General features: G+C 33.7%; 1 protein-coding gene across 1 annotated transcript in view; it reads left to right on the forward strand.

Annotated features, from left to right (window-relative positions):
• The window catches only part of MEP-1 (zinc finger protein MEP-1), a 233767-nt gene extending 217506 nt beyond the window's left edge, over nucleotides 1-16261 (forward strand). The window contains exon 3 of the mRNA XM_035351659.2: nucleotides 16099-16261. Within this exon, the coding sequence (XP_035207550.1) occupies nucleotides 16099-16110 (12 nt within the window). The 3' untranslated portion in view covers nucleotides 16111-16261. The remainder of the gene's footprint in view (nucleotides 1-16098) is intronic.
• Nucleotides 16262-20112: the final 3851 nt, after the last annotated feature.

Genomic DNA, 20112 nt, shown 5'->3' on the forward strand with positions numbered 1-20112 from the left:
GGGCTATAATATTTGGTAGCAACAATTTAAAAAGTGATTTGCCGTTTACAGTGAAGTGCCACAAAATGCCGTTTTGAGACTAATGACCCTTCTGGGCTACCAGCCCTTTGGGATAATAAATAAAAACAATTTTGCGAATAGCAGTAAAAGAAACTGTGAAATCGGAACGAGAAAATGTCTAAAAAAGTGAATATACATATTTGAAAAGTTAGTAAGCGTGATAATACATACATCACGAACAAAAACTTACAGTAATAAAGTCACGAAATTATAAATGAAGATTCAAACTGTTCGATCTCTAGAGGCCATTTAGCTTTTGCTCTCTGTGAAGTTTAAATCCTCGCTGAGTCATCTGGCTGTTAAACAGAGCAAGTTGCTCACGCAGCTGATGGAGCTGAAGCCGTAATAGAAAGGGATGATGACGTGGTCGTAATTCAGGTTGAGTTTAAATATGCGCGACGCTGCGAAAATGCTAATTATGCAGAAGAAAGCTCTAAAATCAAATACAAAAGGAATTAATCTAAAGGAATTGAGCTTTGTGTCTTTGCTTCTGTCATCAAATCGATGCAGTTGACAATGCGCTTATTCACTGCGATTACAGCGGCAAATTATTGCTTCATTGGGATTACAGCTACGAAATATTTTATTCATTTTTTGTTTCATTTTGTTGCTAAATATACAGTATTTAAATACAAATTATTCTCATGAAACGCAAAGCAAGAAAGCATTTTTTTCCCCCTTTATCTGGATGCATACGCATTTGCATGTTATTAAGTATAATTTAAAGAAATAAAAATTTGTACTCTGATATTACCAAATACTTATACTCCATTATTATAAGAATAATTATGATTCAAATACTACGACAAAAATAATGATTTTTCAGTTTACAAGTATAACTATCAGACTTTAACCGGGATGCTTTTTGAAAGTGTTTACGAATATACTATTAACAACATTTAACTAAAATAAAATGAATATTCTGAACGTAAACATTTATAAATATGGAAAGTAAAATGTCAGAAGATAATTTTAATGTGTCAAAGAAACTGAAATCTAATTGATGAAATATTTGTTATAATTTTTATTATTGAACGCGTTGAGGGGGTTTCATTTCATTTAAACATTTAACTAAAATAAAATGAATATTCTGAACGTAAGCATTTATAAATATGGAAAGTAAGATGTCAGAAGATAATTTTAATGTGTCAAAGAAATTGAAATCTAATTGTTGAAATATTTCTTACAATTTTTATTATTGAACGCATTGCGGAGGTTTCATTTCTTCGTTTATTGCTTATTAAGATATTTCTAAGAATTGTATATTATTTCCAGTTTTAGTCAAAGGTAAAATGCCATCAAAAATCACAAATTTTCTAATGCGGTAACAATATTTCTTCAACAGTGAAAATATGCTGAGAACTGTCAAATTTAATCTTTATTTACTGTCGATTTCGAAAGAAATAATTAGAAGCATTTCGATAGATAAATGATTTGGTCTCTCTTCTTTACAGCATATTCTTCCTCAAGCGTGAATTTTATGTCATTTTTGAGTAAATTAAACATTTACATCATTTTTAATTAGAGAAAGAAATACAGTTTTTATTACAGCTTGTACATTATTTCTTAAGTTATTTATCTATTATCCGCCGAAAATCTGCTTCTAAAATATCCCGGTATAAAACATTGCGGTAAGAAATAAAACAGCGGCAAATCTCCTTGCTTTTTAACACCGTCATGCAAAAAATAACGGCAAAAAAATAAAGCCCCTTACAAAATACATCACACGGCGGTCACATCGTAGACATGCTTTTTCATACTTTAGAAATATATGTTCGCTGTTGCAATAAATAATGATTAGTAAACAAGGTAAAAAATTAGGTATACTTTTACCCACATCATTTCAAATTTAAGAATTCCGAGAGGGGGACATCACCATCTGAATGGAAGTTTTTATGTTAATCTGGTTGACTGGATTTCGTGCGTCTTTCCACTCGCCCTTGAAGTAGCGGAGAATGAAAGGAATTATCACACTCTCATGGTATAAATAATTAGCACATTTAGGTAACAAAGTGGAAAATCCATGGTTTGAATTCCGGCGAGGCTACTATTGTTTTTCTCGTTTCATGCATCGATAAGCCTAATAGCAACAACAGTCCTCCAGAGATTCATATTAACACTGACTTCAGAATTATTTAAATTTTACTAATTTAAATATTGTTACGTGCGTAGGGGTTCATGATACACCCAGTACCGATAATAACTTCATAAAATTTATTTTACCAAAAGGAAAATTTTACAGTTCTGACCTTTCCATAAAAATACACATACAGAAAACCAGTAGTTACCACTTCAAACGACTAAGAATGTTGAAACTGAGAACTCATGCTCTCTCCAGTCTTATGTAGTTTCTCACAAGGCTGCGGGTAAATATTTAAGGTGATTTACAGTTTGCTGTATAACTACTGCATAACAGTGCCAATTACTTTGAAAGCTGTCCAGTGTCAGCTAAGATATAAACTTACGCAACAGTTATTCGATTAAAAGTGATAGGAATGTTGTATGGGAGATTTTAATCAAAATGCATTTAGCAACTTCTGCGATTCGGTTTGAATTCCTTAGGAAAAACGGAGACTTTTCAATCTGGATTTTCAGTCCACTAGGTTTTACTCCTGCTAATCCAGCAAAGGTGCTATGTTTGTCAATCGAACGGATGAAAAATCTCTATGAGTTTCGTTTCCCTTAAAAACGATTGCGTCTTGAAGGCATTGTGCCTTGGTGTATTATCGTGATACAGCAATGATGAATGGGTAGGCAATTACTTTTCTGAGACTAAAATTTTTATTATTATCGACCGTAGATTTGCGAATCTGCGTACATTTTCTTACTTTTAATATCTTAATATCAACTTAGGAGTTATCAACAATATTACTGAGCATTGGCTTTATTTCTTCTTTGCATGAAGGTCAGTATTGTTTTAATTAATTTACGTTATATATTGTATTTTAATCTTAAGATATAATCTTAAAACATTAATGTTTTGGAAAAGTACATTTTTAATGAGATTTCGAATTTATTTAGGTAATCTTACTTTTGTTCTTCGTGATGTTGTATCTGCTATGATTATTTTAAATTGTTATTACAAAAATTTGGAAAAATTCCTTTGCTATTATTCCAGCATTTATTCCCAAATATTTGCGGTACGTAAAATACTGTACGATCCGTGACCGAATGCACATCTTAAATTGACCGTAAAATGTACAAAAATTAGCCAATACTGGTTGTATATTAACCAATTCTCATTCCGCTACTGTTGACGTCTTTTGCGTCGAAACATTTCTCTCGGCCACTTCGAAACATCATAACAAATTGCCAGATCGACTATCTATTCTGGGAGGACGAATTTTTGATCCAGTGTTCCCTTTATGTCGAAAACAAATACCAGCATTTTCTTCGATGCGTTCTTAACTTGGCTTCTCCGATCTTCTCTGACATCCTTCGCTGTAGGGCCCATTGCTTCCATTTGTACTGTCAACTTTTTGTCCCCTCTGACAACTGTAAAAGGGCATTTCGTTACATTGACTAGATTTTTTTTAAAACTAACCCAGAATAAAACAGTTTTGGCAGAGGAGGAAAATTTATATTTGAGGTATAACATAATCTTTCAAACATTTAATGCAACGTATTCAACATTTTATTCTCCCATCTGTTCAATTTAAGCCATAATTGGTTCCAAAACCATTCCACATGATTCAAAAGAATACTACTTGCGAAGTGCTCAGCCTAAAGAGCATGATTATCGACGATGTCAATTACTGATGTTTGTTTATGCTCTCAGAAATACTGACAATTTTAGAGATGGTAGCATCAGGAAGGTGATGTAGTTTCATCATATTTATTATCAAAAATGATTGCTTTATTGCTATTACTTGTTTCTAATAAGCAGTTCAAATTATAGATAACGAATTTTACAATGTGGTTACAGAACATGATTATATCAAAATGATTGCTTTATTGCTATTATTTGTTTCTAATAAGCAGGGTTTAAATTATAGATAACGAATTTTACAATGCGGTTACAGAAAATGATTATAAGTTTTAAGCTAACATACATATAAGTTCATAAAATGGGAAAAGTCTTGGTTCATTTCGTTGAATTTCAGTTTCATATTCGAACAGTAGTTTAATTTTATGATTCTTATACATACATCTTTCTTAATAAAGTATTTATTTGAATAATTTATTATCAGTTGTTGAATAATTGAATAATTCATTATTAGTTATTGAATAATTTGTTAATTAACTTATGATGTTGCTTGGCCCCAACTGGTCAGCAACAGTAGTAGTGACTGCTGTAAACTGCAAATAATACAAACTCGTAAGAAGGGTTTAAGTCCCTTTTTATTTCACTTTAGAAATCATAGATGCGTTCACTCGACGCTCACAAACTGCCGACCCGGCGGTTAAACAAAAATAGAAAAGTACAGCTAAAAATAAATGACAGGATGCATAACTAACGAAGTCACTATCTACTAGGCTCTATAATTGTAACTATCTTAACCGCGTTCTAAGATACAGCTGAGATTCAGCAAACTTTTGATTAAGAATTTTAAAGATTCAACGAACTGTCGAAATAGGCACACAGGCCGAAACGCGCGGTTCTTAAACTTTCTACCAAGCAACCTTCACGCTCGTGATACAAGAAGCACACTTACAATCTCGCTTCCCTTCTATTTAAACTCAATTACTTCTGCTAAAATTTGAATACTCTGCGCGTTCTACTACGATTTACATACTCTGGCATTGGCAATTCCAAGGGAAAGTAAAGGCTTGACAGGAAAGATAGCTTAAAATAAATGTTAGTTAAAATAAATATAAACCCTACATTTGCCGCTTCCAGAATTTGGTAAACTTGGAAGCAGGTCCTAGAAACGACCTGTTGAAAAAGTTTCCACATTCTGATCTAAAACTCAAGAGCCCCGTTTACATAAAACAAACTGTTTTCTCAAAAATTAGAATCATTTCTGTAGATACATAAAATTACCATCTCTTCTTACAGGATCCTTTCTGGTCTTCAGCAATCAATCTTTTCTCTTCCTTCCAGTATCTGGAAGGAATAAGTATCAGTATCTTCTAAATACATTATGATTTACACTTTCTTAACACTGGATAATGTTTTCGTTCCTTTTATTTTCCTTAATTAACTGCTTAATTCACATTCATTCAAGTATTCAAACATGAATTTAACTTTACCCTGGTTCTCCACCATGTGTGGTGTCAAACGGGAATATTCGTGTTTTTGTATTACAACACTTCCCCTAACCACAATGATTTGTTAGAATTCAACGAACTGTCGAAATAGGCACACAGGCCGAAACGCGCGGTTCTGAAACTTTCTACCAAGCAAACTTCACGCTCGTGATACAAGAAGCACACTTACAATCTCGCTTCCCTTCTATTTAAACTCAATTACTTCTGCTAAAATTTGAATACTCTGCGCGTTCTACTACGATTTACATACTCTTTCATTGGCAATTCCAAGGGAAAGTAAAGGCTTGACAGGAAAGATAGCTTAAACTTAAAATAAATGTTAGTTAAAATAAATATAAACCCTACAAACTCTACTCTGTCAAAATAATTTTTTTAAATCTCTTAAGCTTTTCTGTACATTTTTTTTCACTGTACGATGTTCTCGGAATTCATCAATTTATAATTCCGCAGATTAAATAATTTCTGTAGTTGTTTTTACAACAAAACGCAGTTTGAATGGAAAGCTGAAATTTCATTCACGAATAATTCCTCTTATGGACCTCTCGTGTTTCTTAAAATGTGTATCTATGACCTTGGTTATTTGATAGTTTAGCTTATTTATGACCGTAGAAAAATGTCTTCATGGCGGTACGGAGCAGCGCTAACAATATTCATCTTTTTCGTGGCAACATTCAATATTCAAAATTCGGGACATACTCTGGAATGACAAAGCAATGAAATCCGTCACGTCTGGTCACTTTATGCTAGACAGAATTCGGTTACAAGACTTCCAGATAGAATTCCCATCACGATGCAAGTACTGAGATTGGTATACAGCTAGGAATTCAGTTTGGAAGCTACTTACCAGTACAGACCAGGCTTTGTTCAATTATGCTTTCTAAACTTTGTTGGCTCTGCCCAGTTTATTAAATTCAATAAATTTATGAGAAAATACTCTTCTCCATACGTTTTTAATTTTGTAATCGTCATTAATCAGTTTTAAGTTAACAGAAAACTCAGTTTTTTTATGAATGAAGAAATATCAAGCGAAAGATTTTTCGGAAAAGTGTTAAATCATCTGTGGAAATAATATTAGTCGTTTATCATTCGATGCAGATGCTGACAGGCAATCTTGCTATACTTAGAAATAATGAGCATGATAAATGTTCTATGAATGACGGCCGTAGTTATTTGATTTCTTCTATGCTACCCTGCATGCTTTACGGCGTTTGTGAGTGCGTTGTCATGATTAAAAACCATTTGGTTTTAATTTCTGTTGAGAAGTATTGTACCATAAAATTACGTTTCATATTGCTGAGTAAGATCATTTTCAGTGATATTCATCATATATATGGTTGCTCTGATGTCTTTTCTTTGCGGAAATCAGTGCCTCAAAACTATTTTCGGAGCTCAAAGATCGCCTTTCAAGAAGCATTCAACCAGTCTGCAACGTTTTCTGAGAATGACCTATTTCTAGTATCTCAATCACAATGAGTCATTCGAATGATTTCCGAAGGAATCATTTTTCTGAATATTTCACTTCACAGGCGCCTGCCGTCACAAAGAGTCGTTCAGTGACAGGTGCCCAGTATTAAAAGGAATCATTTAGATGAGATGAATAGTTCATTATGATGATAGATAATAGGCAGAGGAATATTGTAACCAGAAAACAATTCTACAACCATATATTTTCTTTTACATTATAACTTTATGAGGTTTCTTTAATTTAAATAACCAGTTATTTTATGCATGGAATCTTTGCTGTCACTACTCTCTTCCCGTTTTCTCGCCAGAATGCTAATAAGTTTGCGTGTATTTAACTGAGGGCTTGAGATTTATAGAGTTCCTCACTTATATTCTATTAATTTAAGTCTCGAATAATTTAGTGAACTGTTAAGCGAGTAATCCCTTAGTTCAAAGAACAGAAAGCGTAAACTCAAGAAGGGTTAGTTACCCTTTATTCACTCAAAATAAGATTAACAGTGACCCCTTTCTTCGAGCGTACAGCAAAGCCTCCATCTGGGCTTAACTCAAAAAGTAAGGAATAAGAACTAACTAATGGCTAACTAAGAGATTTAGTCAAAGCTAACGCATCTCTAATGTAGTTGACCCGTAATCTTAAACTAGCCGGCGAACTATCAAAAAGCATGTAATAATATGGCTGAGCATAACAACAGCTTAGAGAGACGTAGCCCAAAGGCAAACGCGCGCTACTCAGGAATCCTAACTCTCTCTCACGAGGTCAGTTGAACGTAACTTTAATACTATTTTCTTCCTCATTTGCATTTACCGCGTTTCTAAAACCTCATTCTGGTAGGAAGTTGTAAGTTGAAACGAGATAAGATAGGAAAGATGAACTAAAATAAAATAACTGTTACAAAATTAAAATACCTTACAGATTGTTAAGACAAAGTTTGTTCTGCCTTTTGAAAACCACGTTACTAGCTTTGCTATTCTAAGATAAGAGTTCCAGTCTTTGGCCTTGCATTATACTTGTCGATAGTTCAATTCATGACGGTGAAGACCGAGCTAATTTCGTGTTTAATTACTCTATGTAGCCTTTGGCTATTAGTGATTTAAATTTAGCTTTACTTCGAATTTCTAATTAGAGTTTCTCACCATAAATTCTGTTAGACTTGTAAGCACCATGTGTGCCTTTCTGTTCATTTTATTAAGTTTTAAATAAAGGATCTTTTACACCATTCTCGAATTTCTGTTGCACTTCCGACAGAGCGATAAGTCGCTTAACGTCTACCAAAAGGTTAGTCTCAATTTCCAATAGTGAAAAACTTAAAACCTTATAACTCAATGATGAAAAAGTGCGATTTATTAAAATACCGTATTTCCTCCTTTGCAGGTGTTCTCGCACTTAAAAATCTTTCCAAACACATGGTTTCATCTTACATCTATTATTTACTTCCAGTCATTGTAGCCTTGTGAGTACGGGTGTGACAATCCCAAGATACCCTAGCCCTTCAGGGGATCATCTTCTTGGTGAGACGGATGTCACGATCCTGGAGCCCCAGAATCTATCCTTTTTTTCTGTCTCCCCTCCTCTGAGCTGAAGCGTTTTTCCTTCTATTCTCCCTTATTGTTTTCCTCTTCGAATGTTGGGGCTCGTTATGAGAAATTGGAACAGCCCTTGTCTCTAGTTTTCGTGTGGCGAGAAAACTGCCCACGTGGCGATACGTGTCGCTGGAAAGGAGGGTCCTGGGAGTTGAGGCGCGAGGTGCTGTCGTCAACAGACTACTTTGGTCTCTGCTTAAGCTAAACGGGAAGCACCTTGTCCTCACAGGTGTCAATCGACTGGTCACTAGTCTTTGTGTCAGTGGCTTGGGGTTAAGCTCTCTGGAGTACCTGCTTTCGGGAAAGCCGACTGTGGGGCTTCTGTTTGCGTATAGGTCTGGCTAGCCTTAACACAGGATTCTGTATTCCCTTGTTGAGCTCCTTGGTGGGCAGAGCGGTCGGACCTGAATCTTTTTATCTTTCAAATATGGCTTCACAAATTTTTATCACAAAAATTATCTGGTTCTAAAGAAACAGATCCTGATACTGCAATTAGTGATAAAACCATTGTCAAGAGAATAGGCACTGAAGCAAATGACAAAGAAATTAATAGTCCACGCTTCCTTGTTGTTTCCAGTCCTTCTGGCGAATTGCAAAAGATATCTCCTTTCCCTGCAAGCAAATACATCCAATCACATATTGGTGAGCCAAGGAACTTAAAGCGTCTCCTTTCTGCAGACCTGCTTATTAATACCGTTTCGGACACCCAGTTTGCTTCACCTTTAAGTCAAACCAAACTTGGACAAGTATCTATATCTGTGTCAGCGTACAAAACGCTCAACTTCTGTAGAGGTGTAATCTCGGAAATCGATCTTCTGTTTGTTTCAGAAGAAGAGTTCGTTTTCGAATTATCTAAGTAAAACATTTGTGCTACTAAGCGAATCAAGATGCGTAAGGAAGGTCAGTTGATTGACACGAAACACGTAATCCTGACATTCAACTCACCTGATCTGCCGAAGAATATCAAGGCTGGATATCTTAATTGCCCCATAAGACCTTATATTCCAAACTCTATGCGATGCTTTCGATGCCAGCGTTTCGGCCATTCCAAGATCTTTTATCGTGGGAACCTGACATGCGCTCGATGCTCGTTGGTTGGTCATGATAGCGATAATTACAGTGCTGCGGCATTGTGTATAAATTGCAAGGGTGACCATTCAGCATTTTCTCATGTCTTAAACCTGAGAAAGAAGTGTTTAAAACACTAAATATTTTTTAAATCTTGGCTAACACGTCCTGGGGTGCAGAGCGTTGCTCTATGTGTCGCAGTTAGCGCTTATCCGCTCTAGACTGGATTATGGCTCAGTAGTTTATGCATCCGCTAGGTCTTCAGTGTTGTTAAAACTAGATACGGTTCATCATCAGGTCCTGCGGATTTGTTCTGGAGCTTTCAGGACATCTCCTGTCCAGAGCCTTTATATTGACTCTAACGACGAACAGTCACTTCTTTTGAGGCTTGAGCAGTTGTTTCTTTTGCAGTATTTTAATATATTGTCGCAACCTGAGCATCCTAATAAGCTGTGCTTGCTTGATAATGTGTCTAACACTTTATTTGAAGCACGTTCATCCTGTGTGCCTTCTTTTCCTTTAAGAGTTCGCCTTGCCACTGAGAAACTCTCCCTCTTTCATATGTGCCTCCAAGCAGTGCAAACTTTTGGAATCTCACCCTGGGAAAGTGCACGGATCCAGCCGCTTGATGTTTTCGACCATTACGTGATGGCAAGCACTAACCAGATCGTCTACAGACAGCTCTTTGCTGAGCACATGCACAGGCATAGCTCTTTGCTAAGCGTAGATATAGCAGATGTAGCATCTGTATATGTTCCCATATATACAGATGGATATAAGTCAACTGGTCGTGTTGGGATCGGATTTGTAATTGGAGATCACATGGAGGGCAGAAGTTGGCATCAAGCTTTCTCAGTCTGTAGAGACATTAGGATTTTTTGGAAGCAGGCAAGGTGAAAAATGAGCAATCGCCTTCGCCGGGAATCGAACCACGGACCTCTGGAATACCGGCCCAGCGTGTAGAACCACTACACCACGCTAGGAAAGTGGGTGAAATACCTTATAAGTCTTAACACCTGAACTAACTGCAATATATTATATTATGGTCTTTTGCACATCTCAAAGCTCTGCCACAAAAAGTTCATCATTTATACAGACTCATGTAGTGCGCTGAAAGCATTAGAAGCTTTTCCCAACACTCAAGGATCCCGTAATAGTGGATGTTTTGAAGATAAATATAAACTTTACGAATCGTGGATATGAAATCCTGTACTGCTGAGTTCCTGGGCATGCGGAAATAAAGGGTAATGAGCTGGCAGATATCACAGCGAAATCTGCTGTTGAATTGTCCAGTCGCCTTATCCTTTTTAGAGGTATTTGCTATGTCATCAAAGAGAAGATCCTAAAAATGGCAGCAACTTTGGAACATTCAGCTTCATAACAAGTTAAGAAGTGCAAAGCCTAGGACTGAGCATTGGGATTTTACTAGAAATCCTAAGGAGGAAGGTCTTTTGACTCGCCTCAGAATTGGTCACACTAAGGTGAACTGAAACCTTTTGAAAACTGAGAATGAGCCTGTTTGTTTAAATTGTAATGTTAGCCTCTCAGTTCGTCATATTTTAATGGAATTCCCATGTTTTAATAGTCTTCGTGAGAAATATTTTAATAGCTGTGACTTACCTCTCGACCGTTTAATCGGAAGAGAGGTCAATTGTAATTTATTTTATTATTTAAAAGAGACTGGCTTTTATTCCTAATCTAATATAATTTTAAGGTTGTGAATTATTTTTTAATGCTTACCACTTGTGTACTGCTACCTTGCTTTTATGTGACTTTATCCTCTGCATTTGGTACATTTGTCGACCTTCATATTTTATTTAGTAGTAATTTGATTTGATTTCAACAACCTCGCGTTTGGTTCATTATAATTATCTTTGGTTTTACGCCAATAATCTCACTCACTCTCACTCATTGTATACTGCTAATCTATTTGATCTTTCGAAATCCGAGTCTTTTTTGGCTCCCCACTTCTTCGTTTCTTTGATGCTCCTCTTGGGAACTTCAGTCAAAACTCATTCATGGGAGTTTACAAGGTAACTGATTCGATGTTCGGCTCAATTACCATAAGATATCCATCAGATATTATAATGTTAATACTACTACGTATTATTATTGGAATGTAGGTTTCTTTAAAGAAATAATTGTTATAACACTTACCAGTAGTTGATCCAGGATTACTTTCCATTTTTCATGTTTGGCCGTTACCGCTTTCTTCAGAAATTAAATTACTCGTATAATTTTCCTCTCTCGACCTTTGGGAGACAAATTTGTTAAAAAAAAAAGGGGACAAATACGCGAGGATATGCGGTATAGTTGCTTTAAACTGCAAAAAGCTAAGTTTTTTTGTATATTACAAAGAAAATACAATAATCATAAAAAATTTTTTAATTTCAGAATTTACCTTGGTATGCAATTTTGATACTGAATTATAATTATAGATAAATTTATAGATATATTATAGGTACAGTAGTAATTTAATTGCAGCACGAATTTTAGCGGACTTTCTAAGATGTATTTTTAATGCATTTTTTTCATGCATTCACTTAATGCATTTTTTCATGATTGCTAAGTGGAACTGTAAATTTCAGGTATTTCTTACTATTTTTCTTATTTTAACTGCTAATTTACATTTCGTATTTAACTAACGTTAATGCTACCTTTCGTTAGACTGTATGTTAGAAATGCTCTGCAAAGTAATACCATTTCGAATTCTCCAACAGAACCGTATGTCATATATTTAGCTGAACTTCTAGAATATCAGGAAATGTCGTTAAAAAGTTGCATAATGTAACCATTTTTCTAATAATTCCAGTTTTATACTCGAACTGTAATTTAATTTTACGATTATTACATATTCATTGAAGTCTTTCTGTAGCAGCAAACACATTTAATGTAGAATTATTCTTTCTTCTAAATTTAAAACTGTGCTACGTATATTTATCATTTATGAAATTAAATATACATGCACATATGTAAGGCAAAAAAGTATATAAATCAAAATTCTAACTTTTATTTGCGAAAGCTCTTTAACTATCTATTTTAATTTGGATATTTTTTCTTCCAACTTAAAAATAGCAATGACTTATAATAAAACTATTTAAACGGCGCCATTTGAAAATCAATCCATGTCATATGATTCATGCATAAGACGCAGATGCTTACGTAACAATTCAGCCCATAACGATTAAAATTTGGAAACCAAAAGTTGCTATTAACCCATAGGGATTAAATGTGAACCAAAACCAAATCATTTTGAACCGGAATTTCATCTCATACACATCGTTTCACTCTCTGCTTCTTTGTCTAGCTAGATTGCAGTCGCTACTTTTCTCACTGCAACATCTAAAACATGTAACGGTTCTTCAAGTACAGGCGCGCTTATTGCGCCACGTGTCTTGTGTTAGCTTACAAATGTTTTTCAAGGAGAATAAAAAAATATCAGAATTGACCGTTTGTTTGAAAAAAGTCAGTATTAATGCTTGCTATTTGAATCAAATCATGACATGCAGAAATTTGATTTTCCTTTTATGCTGCAGTCAATGCGTAAGGGAGAAAACGAGAATCAAGTTTTCAGTTTTTAAAATCTTCCCCGATAGTTTTATAATTAGTGTCATTAAGGTCATCAGCAATCATTCAAAGAAAGAAATGACAGTTTTTCAACAACACCTTCAATTTTTTAAAAATTTATTAATTTTTTTATATTCTCGTCTTTTCGAGACAGCGTGTTGTTGGAAGTATTCTGTATCTTGGTCATGTTTACATCTCTGCAAATAAAGTACAACATGAAGGAAAAGCACGGCAGTGTAACGGGATTTAAGAAGCAATTCAACATAACGCACTACATAAAAATGTTTAAATTCGTATGGGAAAAAGTGAATTTATGAATGCCTTATTAGCATTAATTCTGGCTAAAGGTTGTTGATAATTTTAAAGGATTTCACCGATTGAAAATGAAGCCAAGAAAACCGTATAAATTGCAAAAGCAATACGCAACGAAGGATTTTCAGATATCGAAGAAGGAGAAATCAAACAAATAGTAGAGAATGACACTCGTGAAATGGTAGATGAAAAATTGTATGATCTTACAAACACCAACAGCGGTGAAAGCAGCGATAGTGAAGAAGATAATAAAGAGTCATTAACGTATAAGAAGTTAAACGAATTGGTGAAAAGGGCACAGGAACTGCCTGATTTTGTAGTGGAGATCGATTTGAAGAAATTTGTGTTTCCTTTTTCTTCAATATAAAATAACTGACAACACTGTCTATTTTGCAGTGAATTTCAAACAACAGGAATGAGCAGTAATTTTTATTCATTTGTAGTTAATCACTTTGCAACTGAAGAAGAAGGTCCTGTAGTCAATCTTTGGAAACTGGTACTACAGATTTATATAAATTACCACAGATTTCTGCTGTTTGAACTTCTAATAATTGTTATTCGACGTGTTATTTTACCCAAATTCTTTGTATTTTTTTCTACCTGCTCGCCACTGCTCTGCATTTCTGCTACTGCTCCGAGTTCAATTTTATTAGTAAATTTATTATCGTCAAATTCGCATGCTAGATCCCACTCCGTGGACTATTTCTAGGATGTCTTTGTAGTGGTTAATATTTTCTTGCGCGGTATGCGACTTACTTGACGAAGACACCCCCCCCCTCTCCCGAGCAGATATTTAAGATAAAGCATACAAATCAGAAAATGCATGTTGCTTAGTTAGAATTATAACCTCTAGAGATATATTTTCTCGATTGCGTTAAGAAAAATACATCTTTTGTAGCGAAAACCAGACTGCGAGTAATAAATAACCCATGGGCCAATCGGAACCGTGCTAAGTAAGGACTTCATACATTAAAATGTTGTTTCCTCCCTCTCTTCCTCCTATTCTGGACGCAAAATTTTTATTCAGATTGAAATATCATTAACATTAATCGTATGCATTCAGATCGAGTAATATGGAAAGAATACAATTTTGAGAAACTTCCAGTATAAATATTCAACTGATTTCGAGAAAGAATTAGCTGCAAAATGTTGGCGTTTGAAGCACATAAATTTTTTAACCGACAAAGGCACTATCAAAAATTGAACACGTTCTAAATACAATTATTGAGTCATTAATCCAATGCACATTTCCTAATATAATATAACAACAGCTAGATGGGAATTTATGAAGTGAGAGGTTACTTCTTAAAAGGCAAGGTATGCTTACAAATTTTTAAAAATTAATTAATGATTTTTGGGTCCCTCGTTATTCTAACTTGCCATGGTTCATGAATCCGCTTCTGATTGTACGTTTGTTTACACACCGGTATTCGAAAAGTCGTGTTCATTACAGTTACGTAAATAAAATTTTCGCATTGAGAGCGAACGATAAGACATGTGATGCTTATTTGATTTAAAATGAAAAATCTGAATGTTACTCAAGTAAAATTTGTCAAATTATATTAAGAAAATCCACTTCACTAACAAACTATTTGAATTATATTATCCATTTAAAAAATTATTTGTTTTTTTAAAAACATATTTTTAAAAATAATATTCTTAATTTTTTTTTTTTTTTTTTTTTTTTTTAAATTTAGCTTTCAAATTTTGCTTTACTCGAAGACTTTTAATGCTACGCAAAAGATTTTCTCCTTCTGTTTAGTATTTTTCTTAAATGATGGATTCGGTAACCTCAAATAGGGAAAAAAAAAAAAAAAAAAAAAAAAAAACATCAATGTGAAATTTGAAATTAGGCCAAAAACAACCTTTGTTTGATGTATATTTTGAATGAAAATCTATCTCGAGAGTAATCAGAATATGCAAAATCTTTTTTGCTTCTGGAGAAGAAAGATCTGTGTCTGCCTTTACAATTGAATAAACTTTGAGTCAAACCTAATTAAAGGTTACTTTTATGCCTAAATTAACATTCGAGAACACTGCGTGCTTCGTTAAAAATATGCATTGAGTTCCGTTATGTAAAGAAAAAGAAATAAACCCTCGATTTTATATCAGACACGTGATATATGACATGAGATATATTTTATGCTAAACATAAAGACTGCAAAAGTTCACAAAAATTAGTAATTGTATACATCACAAATTAAATTTATTGTAATTTATATCAGTTAGATAAACTAAAATTAACATTTCAGCTACATGTAAAGAAAAAGAAATAAACCCTACTAATATAATAATAATAACCAAGAGAATAAAGAAAGAAGCCATGCTTATGTAAAGAAAAGAAATAAACCCTCGATTTTGTATCAGATACATGATATATATTTTATGCTAAACATAAAGACTGCAAAAGTTCACAAAAATTAGTAATTGTATACATCACAAATTAAATTTATTGCAATTTATATCAGTTAGATAAGCTAAAATTAATATTTCAGCTGCTAAGAGCTCTTTATTGTTTTAAATCGCTCAATTTGTTAAGCAACTGACAAGTGATTCAATTTTAAAAGGTGAAAAGTTCTCACACTTGGTCTGACTGGCTAACCGATGCTCCTACACCGGAAAAAGCAATGAATATTATGTGCTTGTATGACGTTGTTTTTATTGTTAGTAAGTAAAGTTCAACAAGACAAAAGATTGTGTAGGTAATCTTATTAAGAGACTAAACATTAATACGATAAACTGAGAAAAAAGTGGAAAAAGCTGAGATTTTATTTCGATACTTCTGAACCCTCGTTATTTATTTTATCCAATTTAATTGTCAATTCTTTATTTCAGAAGGCACCTTAAGAAAGAAATGGAAGTATTTAAGAGACCAATTTGCGGTTGAGCTTGGTAAAATTCAAGCCCTTTCTTCTGAAGCAGAAACTGTTACTTCAAACTGGCCCTATTTTACATCTCTGCTTTTTCTCAAAGATTCGATTAAAGCCAGGGCCATGAAGGCTGGTTTATCTGACATGACTCTGAATGATTCACAAGCTAATGAAAGAGAGCTATCGTCAACACCTCAGATAACTGAAAATGGCTGTTCGTCTAAGCGTCGTCTTGGAAACGAAGATGATGACGACGATGAGGAGGTTGACAGCATAGAGCATTCCTTCCAAACGCTGCCTATCATTCAAATTAAAGACTGCAATACAAGTAACTGCCCGTTCTCTTCTGCTTTAAAAAAACAAAAGCTTTCTCATAATGAAGCAATAAATATAGCAAGATTTAATTTAGAACAACAAAAATTTAAATACTTACAGTCACAACTTGACGAGGATGATTTGTTTTTTAAAAGTTTGTTGCCTCATGTTCAAAAAATAGAACCTTCTAAAAAAATGTCTTTCAGAACACGAGTGCAGCAACTTGTTGATGAATTTGCATATAAATAAATAAATAAAAAAAAAAAAAAAAAAAAAAAAAAAAAAACATGTTTGTGTGTATGTTGTTTGATTTTAGATGTGTTATTCTGAAATACTAAAACCGATTAAAAATATTATTTCATTTGTACAAAAATGTAGAATTGTAAATTTAGATTTCTAATAATTTATTTCTGTAAATTTAGATTAGCGGCGTAGCCACTGAGGGAGGGGTTTCGAAAATGGGCCAATGAGCTTCTATTGCTCTTGTGACGCTAAATCTTCGTGCATGCAAGCGTATGTTGTTTATCTTTTAATTGCCATTTGTTTCGCAGTTATGAATGTATGGCGTAATAGTAGAAAATCTCGTAGTGCTTTTGTTTTATGAATTGAATTAATCGCTAACATTTCACTTTCGCGATATTTTTATCACGCAATAATATTTGTATTGATGTTCACGACATATTATCGCTTTGTACATCGAGAAAATGACTCAAGCTAGTTAGCCTCGAATATTACGCATTTACTAACACCTGTGGATTAAGAGAATTCAAGCGTATAATTTTTTTTTTTAAATTGAGATGAGAAGGAATGGGAGTGTTACAATAAATCTAGTATTTTCTTATTTCAGTGCTTACATTCTTTTGATTTTGAAAGTGCAAGATTCAGAATACATATTGTTAACCATCATTAATTATCCATTGTTAACACTAAAAGTTATATGTGATTAAATGAAATATATTCGTTGTAAATAAGATACATTTATTCTGTTTGATGAGTATTTCTTGTGTAGACAGTATATTTAAGAGTGAAGAGCAGTGGCGTAGCTAGGGTGGGGCAAGGGGGGACATCTGTCCCCGGGCGCAGCATCCAAAGGGCGCCAAATTCATGCTACAAAGTTTTTTAATGAAATGTTTTCTATTTTTGGCACACAGAAAGGGGCGCAAATTCTTCAGTTGTCCCCGGGCGCTGGAAACTCTAGCTACGCCCCTGGTGAAGAGTTATTAAATGTAAAATTTAATGCACTAAATGTATACAAATGCAAATTAGTAAAGTTCATTTTGAATAAAATTCTGCATTGGCTATTATTTCATATAAACTGAAAAAAAAAAAAAAAAAAAAAAAAAGGTGCTGATTTCTATTTACATATATAATTGGTGTAAATATTTTTCTCATATGCATAGTTTTATGTAAAGATAGCATTTGGGCTCAGATGTTTATCACATATTTCTCTCTTCATCTTATTTACCACTTATTAAGTAATATTTCACATACATAATTTTTGCAGAGTATCCAACATTTGTTTATATTTATTTCAAATTCTTTCAACTAGGTAGTGAAATCTTCACAATTGCTTATATTTTATATTTGATCTAACTTTGCAATGAACATTTTCAGAAGAAATCGACGATGCTTTAATTATTTTGTACAGAAAATTTTGTGGCAGAATATTTTCAACAATCTTGCTTAGATCTTAAAACACGCGAAAGGGCATGTGACATGAGAGAAATATTACTGGATGCCCATTGGTCCATCCTAGAAGCTATGGGAGTTTTTGTGGTTTTTCCCATGTGTAATGTGTATATGAGCCAGTTTCCCTTAGAAAGTCCTCCACGAAGGCATCCTTCCTCTTAGGCAGATAGCTCTGGAGGCTTTGCCATAATCACACACACACACACACCATCCTAGAAGCCACTCCCTCGGTGGCTACACAGATGTGCACTTGTCAAATATGCTGCCGGGTCGAGGCTCAATGTCGGATCCTTACATCAGTTATACCAAGTCTCAAAAGAGTTCTTTTGCAGTTTTCTCAGTTTTATAAATTTTTTTATGCATAATTATTGTTGTTATTTTTGTTCTGTTATCGCTGGCACCTCTCTATATCCAAAATAAAGTCGTATTCAGGTTGAGAATAAGTCAACATGAAAGCAGAAGTCGAAGCATCTTTCAAATGCTTCTTCATACTTATATCTGCCTACGAAAACATTTGCTTTGCATCTGTCAGGTGGTGTAAAGGTCTTGCGATATTAGAAAAGCTTTTAACAAATCTTTGATAGCAAGTGCAGAAGCCGAGAAAACTTCATAACTTATAGAGGTCTTGAGGGCTACACTAAGTCACAATATTTAAAAATATATTAAAAAATCTGGAAATTTATCGAGAGACTAGTAGGTGAAATAATAATAGGTAGTTTCCGAATAAAATCTGAACTGTCGGCAGCTCTGAAAAAGTCATTCTAGGAGACTCAGATAAGGGGTCCTAATGTGTTCTAAATTCAGAAATGTCTCTCCAGAGAAGCAACTGCGTGAAGCGGTGCAGTAATCATTAAGTTTGGAGCCAAGTGTACAAGATTTAAAGAACACAATTTAATGATTCAATATTTTCAAATTCTTTAAATCTGGAGGCAGCCAAACACCTTAAATCTTCCCTGATAACATAACAGAAATGTCATTACATTTGAATATATACTGTTGTACTTGTTTCCATGAGATTCTGTGGTTGCTTGAAGATAAAGAAATGAGATCCTGGAATCCTATATATAGTTTTTACAGTGAAACTTTCAGCCTTTACTTTTTTATGATAATTCTAAAGTGCCACCTTTCTCCCAGAATTTTGCAAGTGCTAAGAAATATCTTGGAGGAAAAATAAAATTTTCTGCACCCCAAAATTTTTTTAAATAATATTGTAAAGAATATAATGTTTGGTTAAGAAATATCTACACAAGTTGTAGGTGACAGCAATCTTTGTTAGCCATCTTTATAACACTATGTTATATTTAGATTTATTTTTGGACTATATAACTTTGATAAGGGATTTACTCAGGTTAAACAAAGATTAAATAGCTGTTTATGTACCTCATTTATGATATATTATTTATTAGAAATAAAATAAGTATTTATCAAATCTCATTAAAAATTTCGTATAGTTCATGATAAATTTCTACTTTAGGTTTCCCCAATTTAATTTTGCACTTATGCACAGATATAAACATGCTTCTCACTTTCTGCACTTTCAAAATTTATAATCAACACTGATAGTTTTAGAAATATTATCATTGCCATCAAATATTTTATGAAATAACATTTAATGGCAGAGTATTCAGCCAGGAAATGACTAACTGCTGAATTTTGTCTTTCTCTGCATATGAAAATGAAACAAAAGTCAAACTAATTTCTTTATAAATTAAATTTCTGTTTGCCTTTTTTTACTGGTATAATTCTTGCCACATTAATATACAAAGTACTATTACTTATATTCAGTGCAGAATTTACATAAATATACACGTCTGAGAATTACTAATCAAAACAGGTAAGATCAACAGAAAATTTAAGCAGATTGCTTGGGAGAAATGACAAACTTAGATATATTCTTTAGATTTCATGATGCTGTTAGACATATATTCGTTATAAACTGATCCATTTTGTTATAAACTCATATAAACTGGATAAC

The sequence above is a fragment of the Stegodyphus dumicola genome, chromosome 8, assembly GCF_044657685.1.
Source record: "Stegodyphus dumicola isolate Sdum_Otavi_A_Nest chromosome 8, ASM4465768v1".
Lineage (NCBI taxonomy): Eukaryota > Metazoa > Arthropoda > Arachnida > Araneae > Eresidae > Stegodyphus > Stegodyphus dumicola.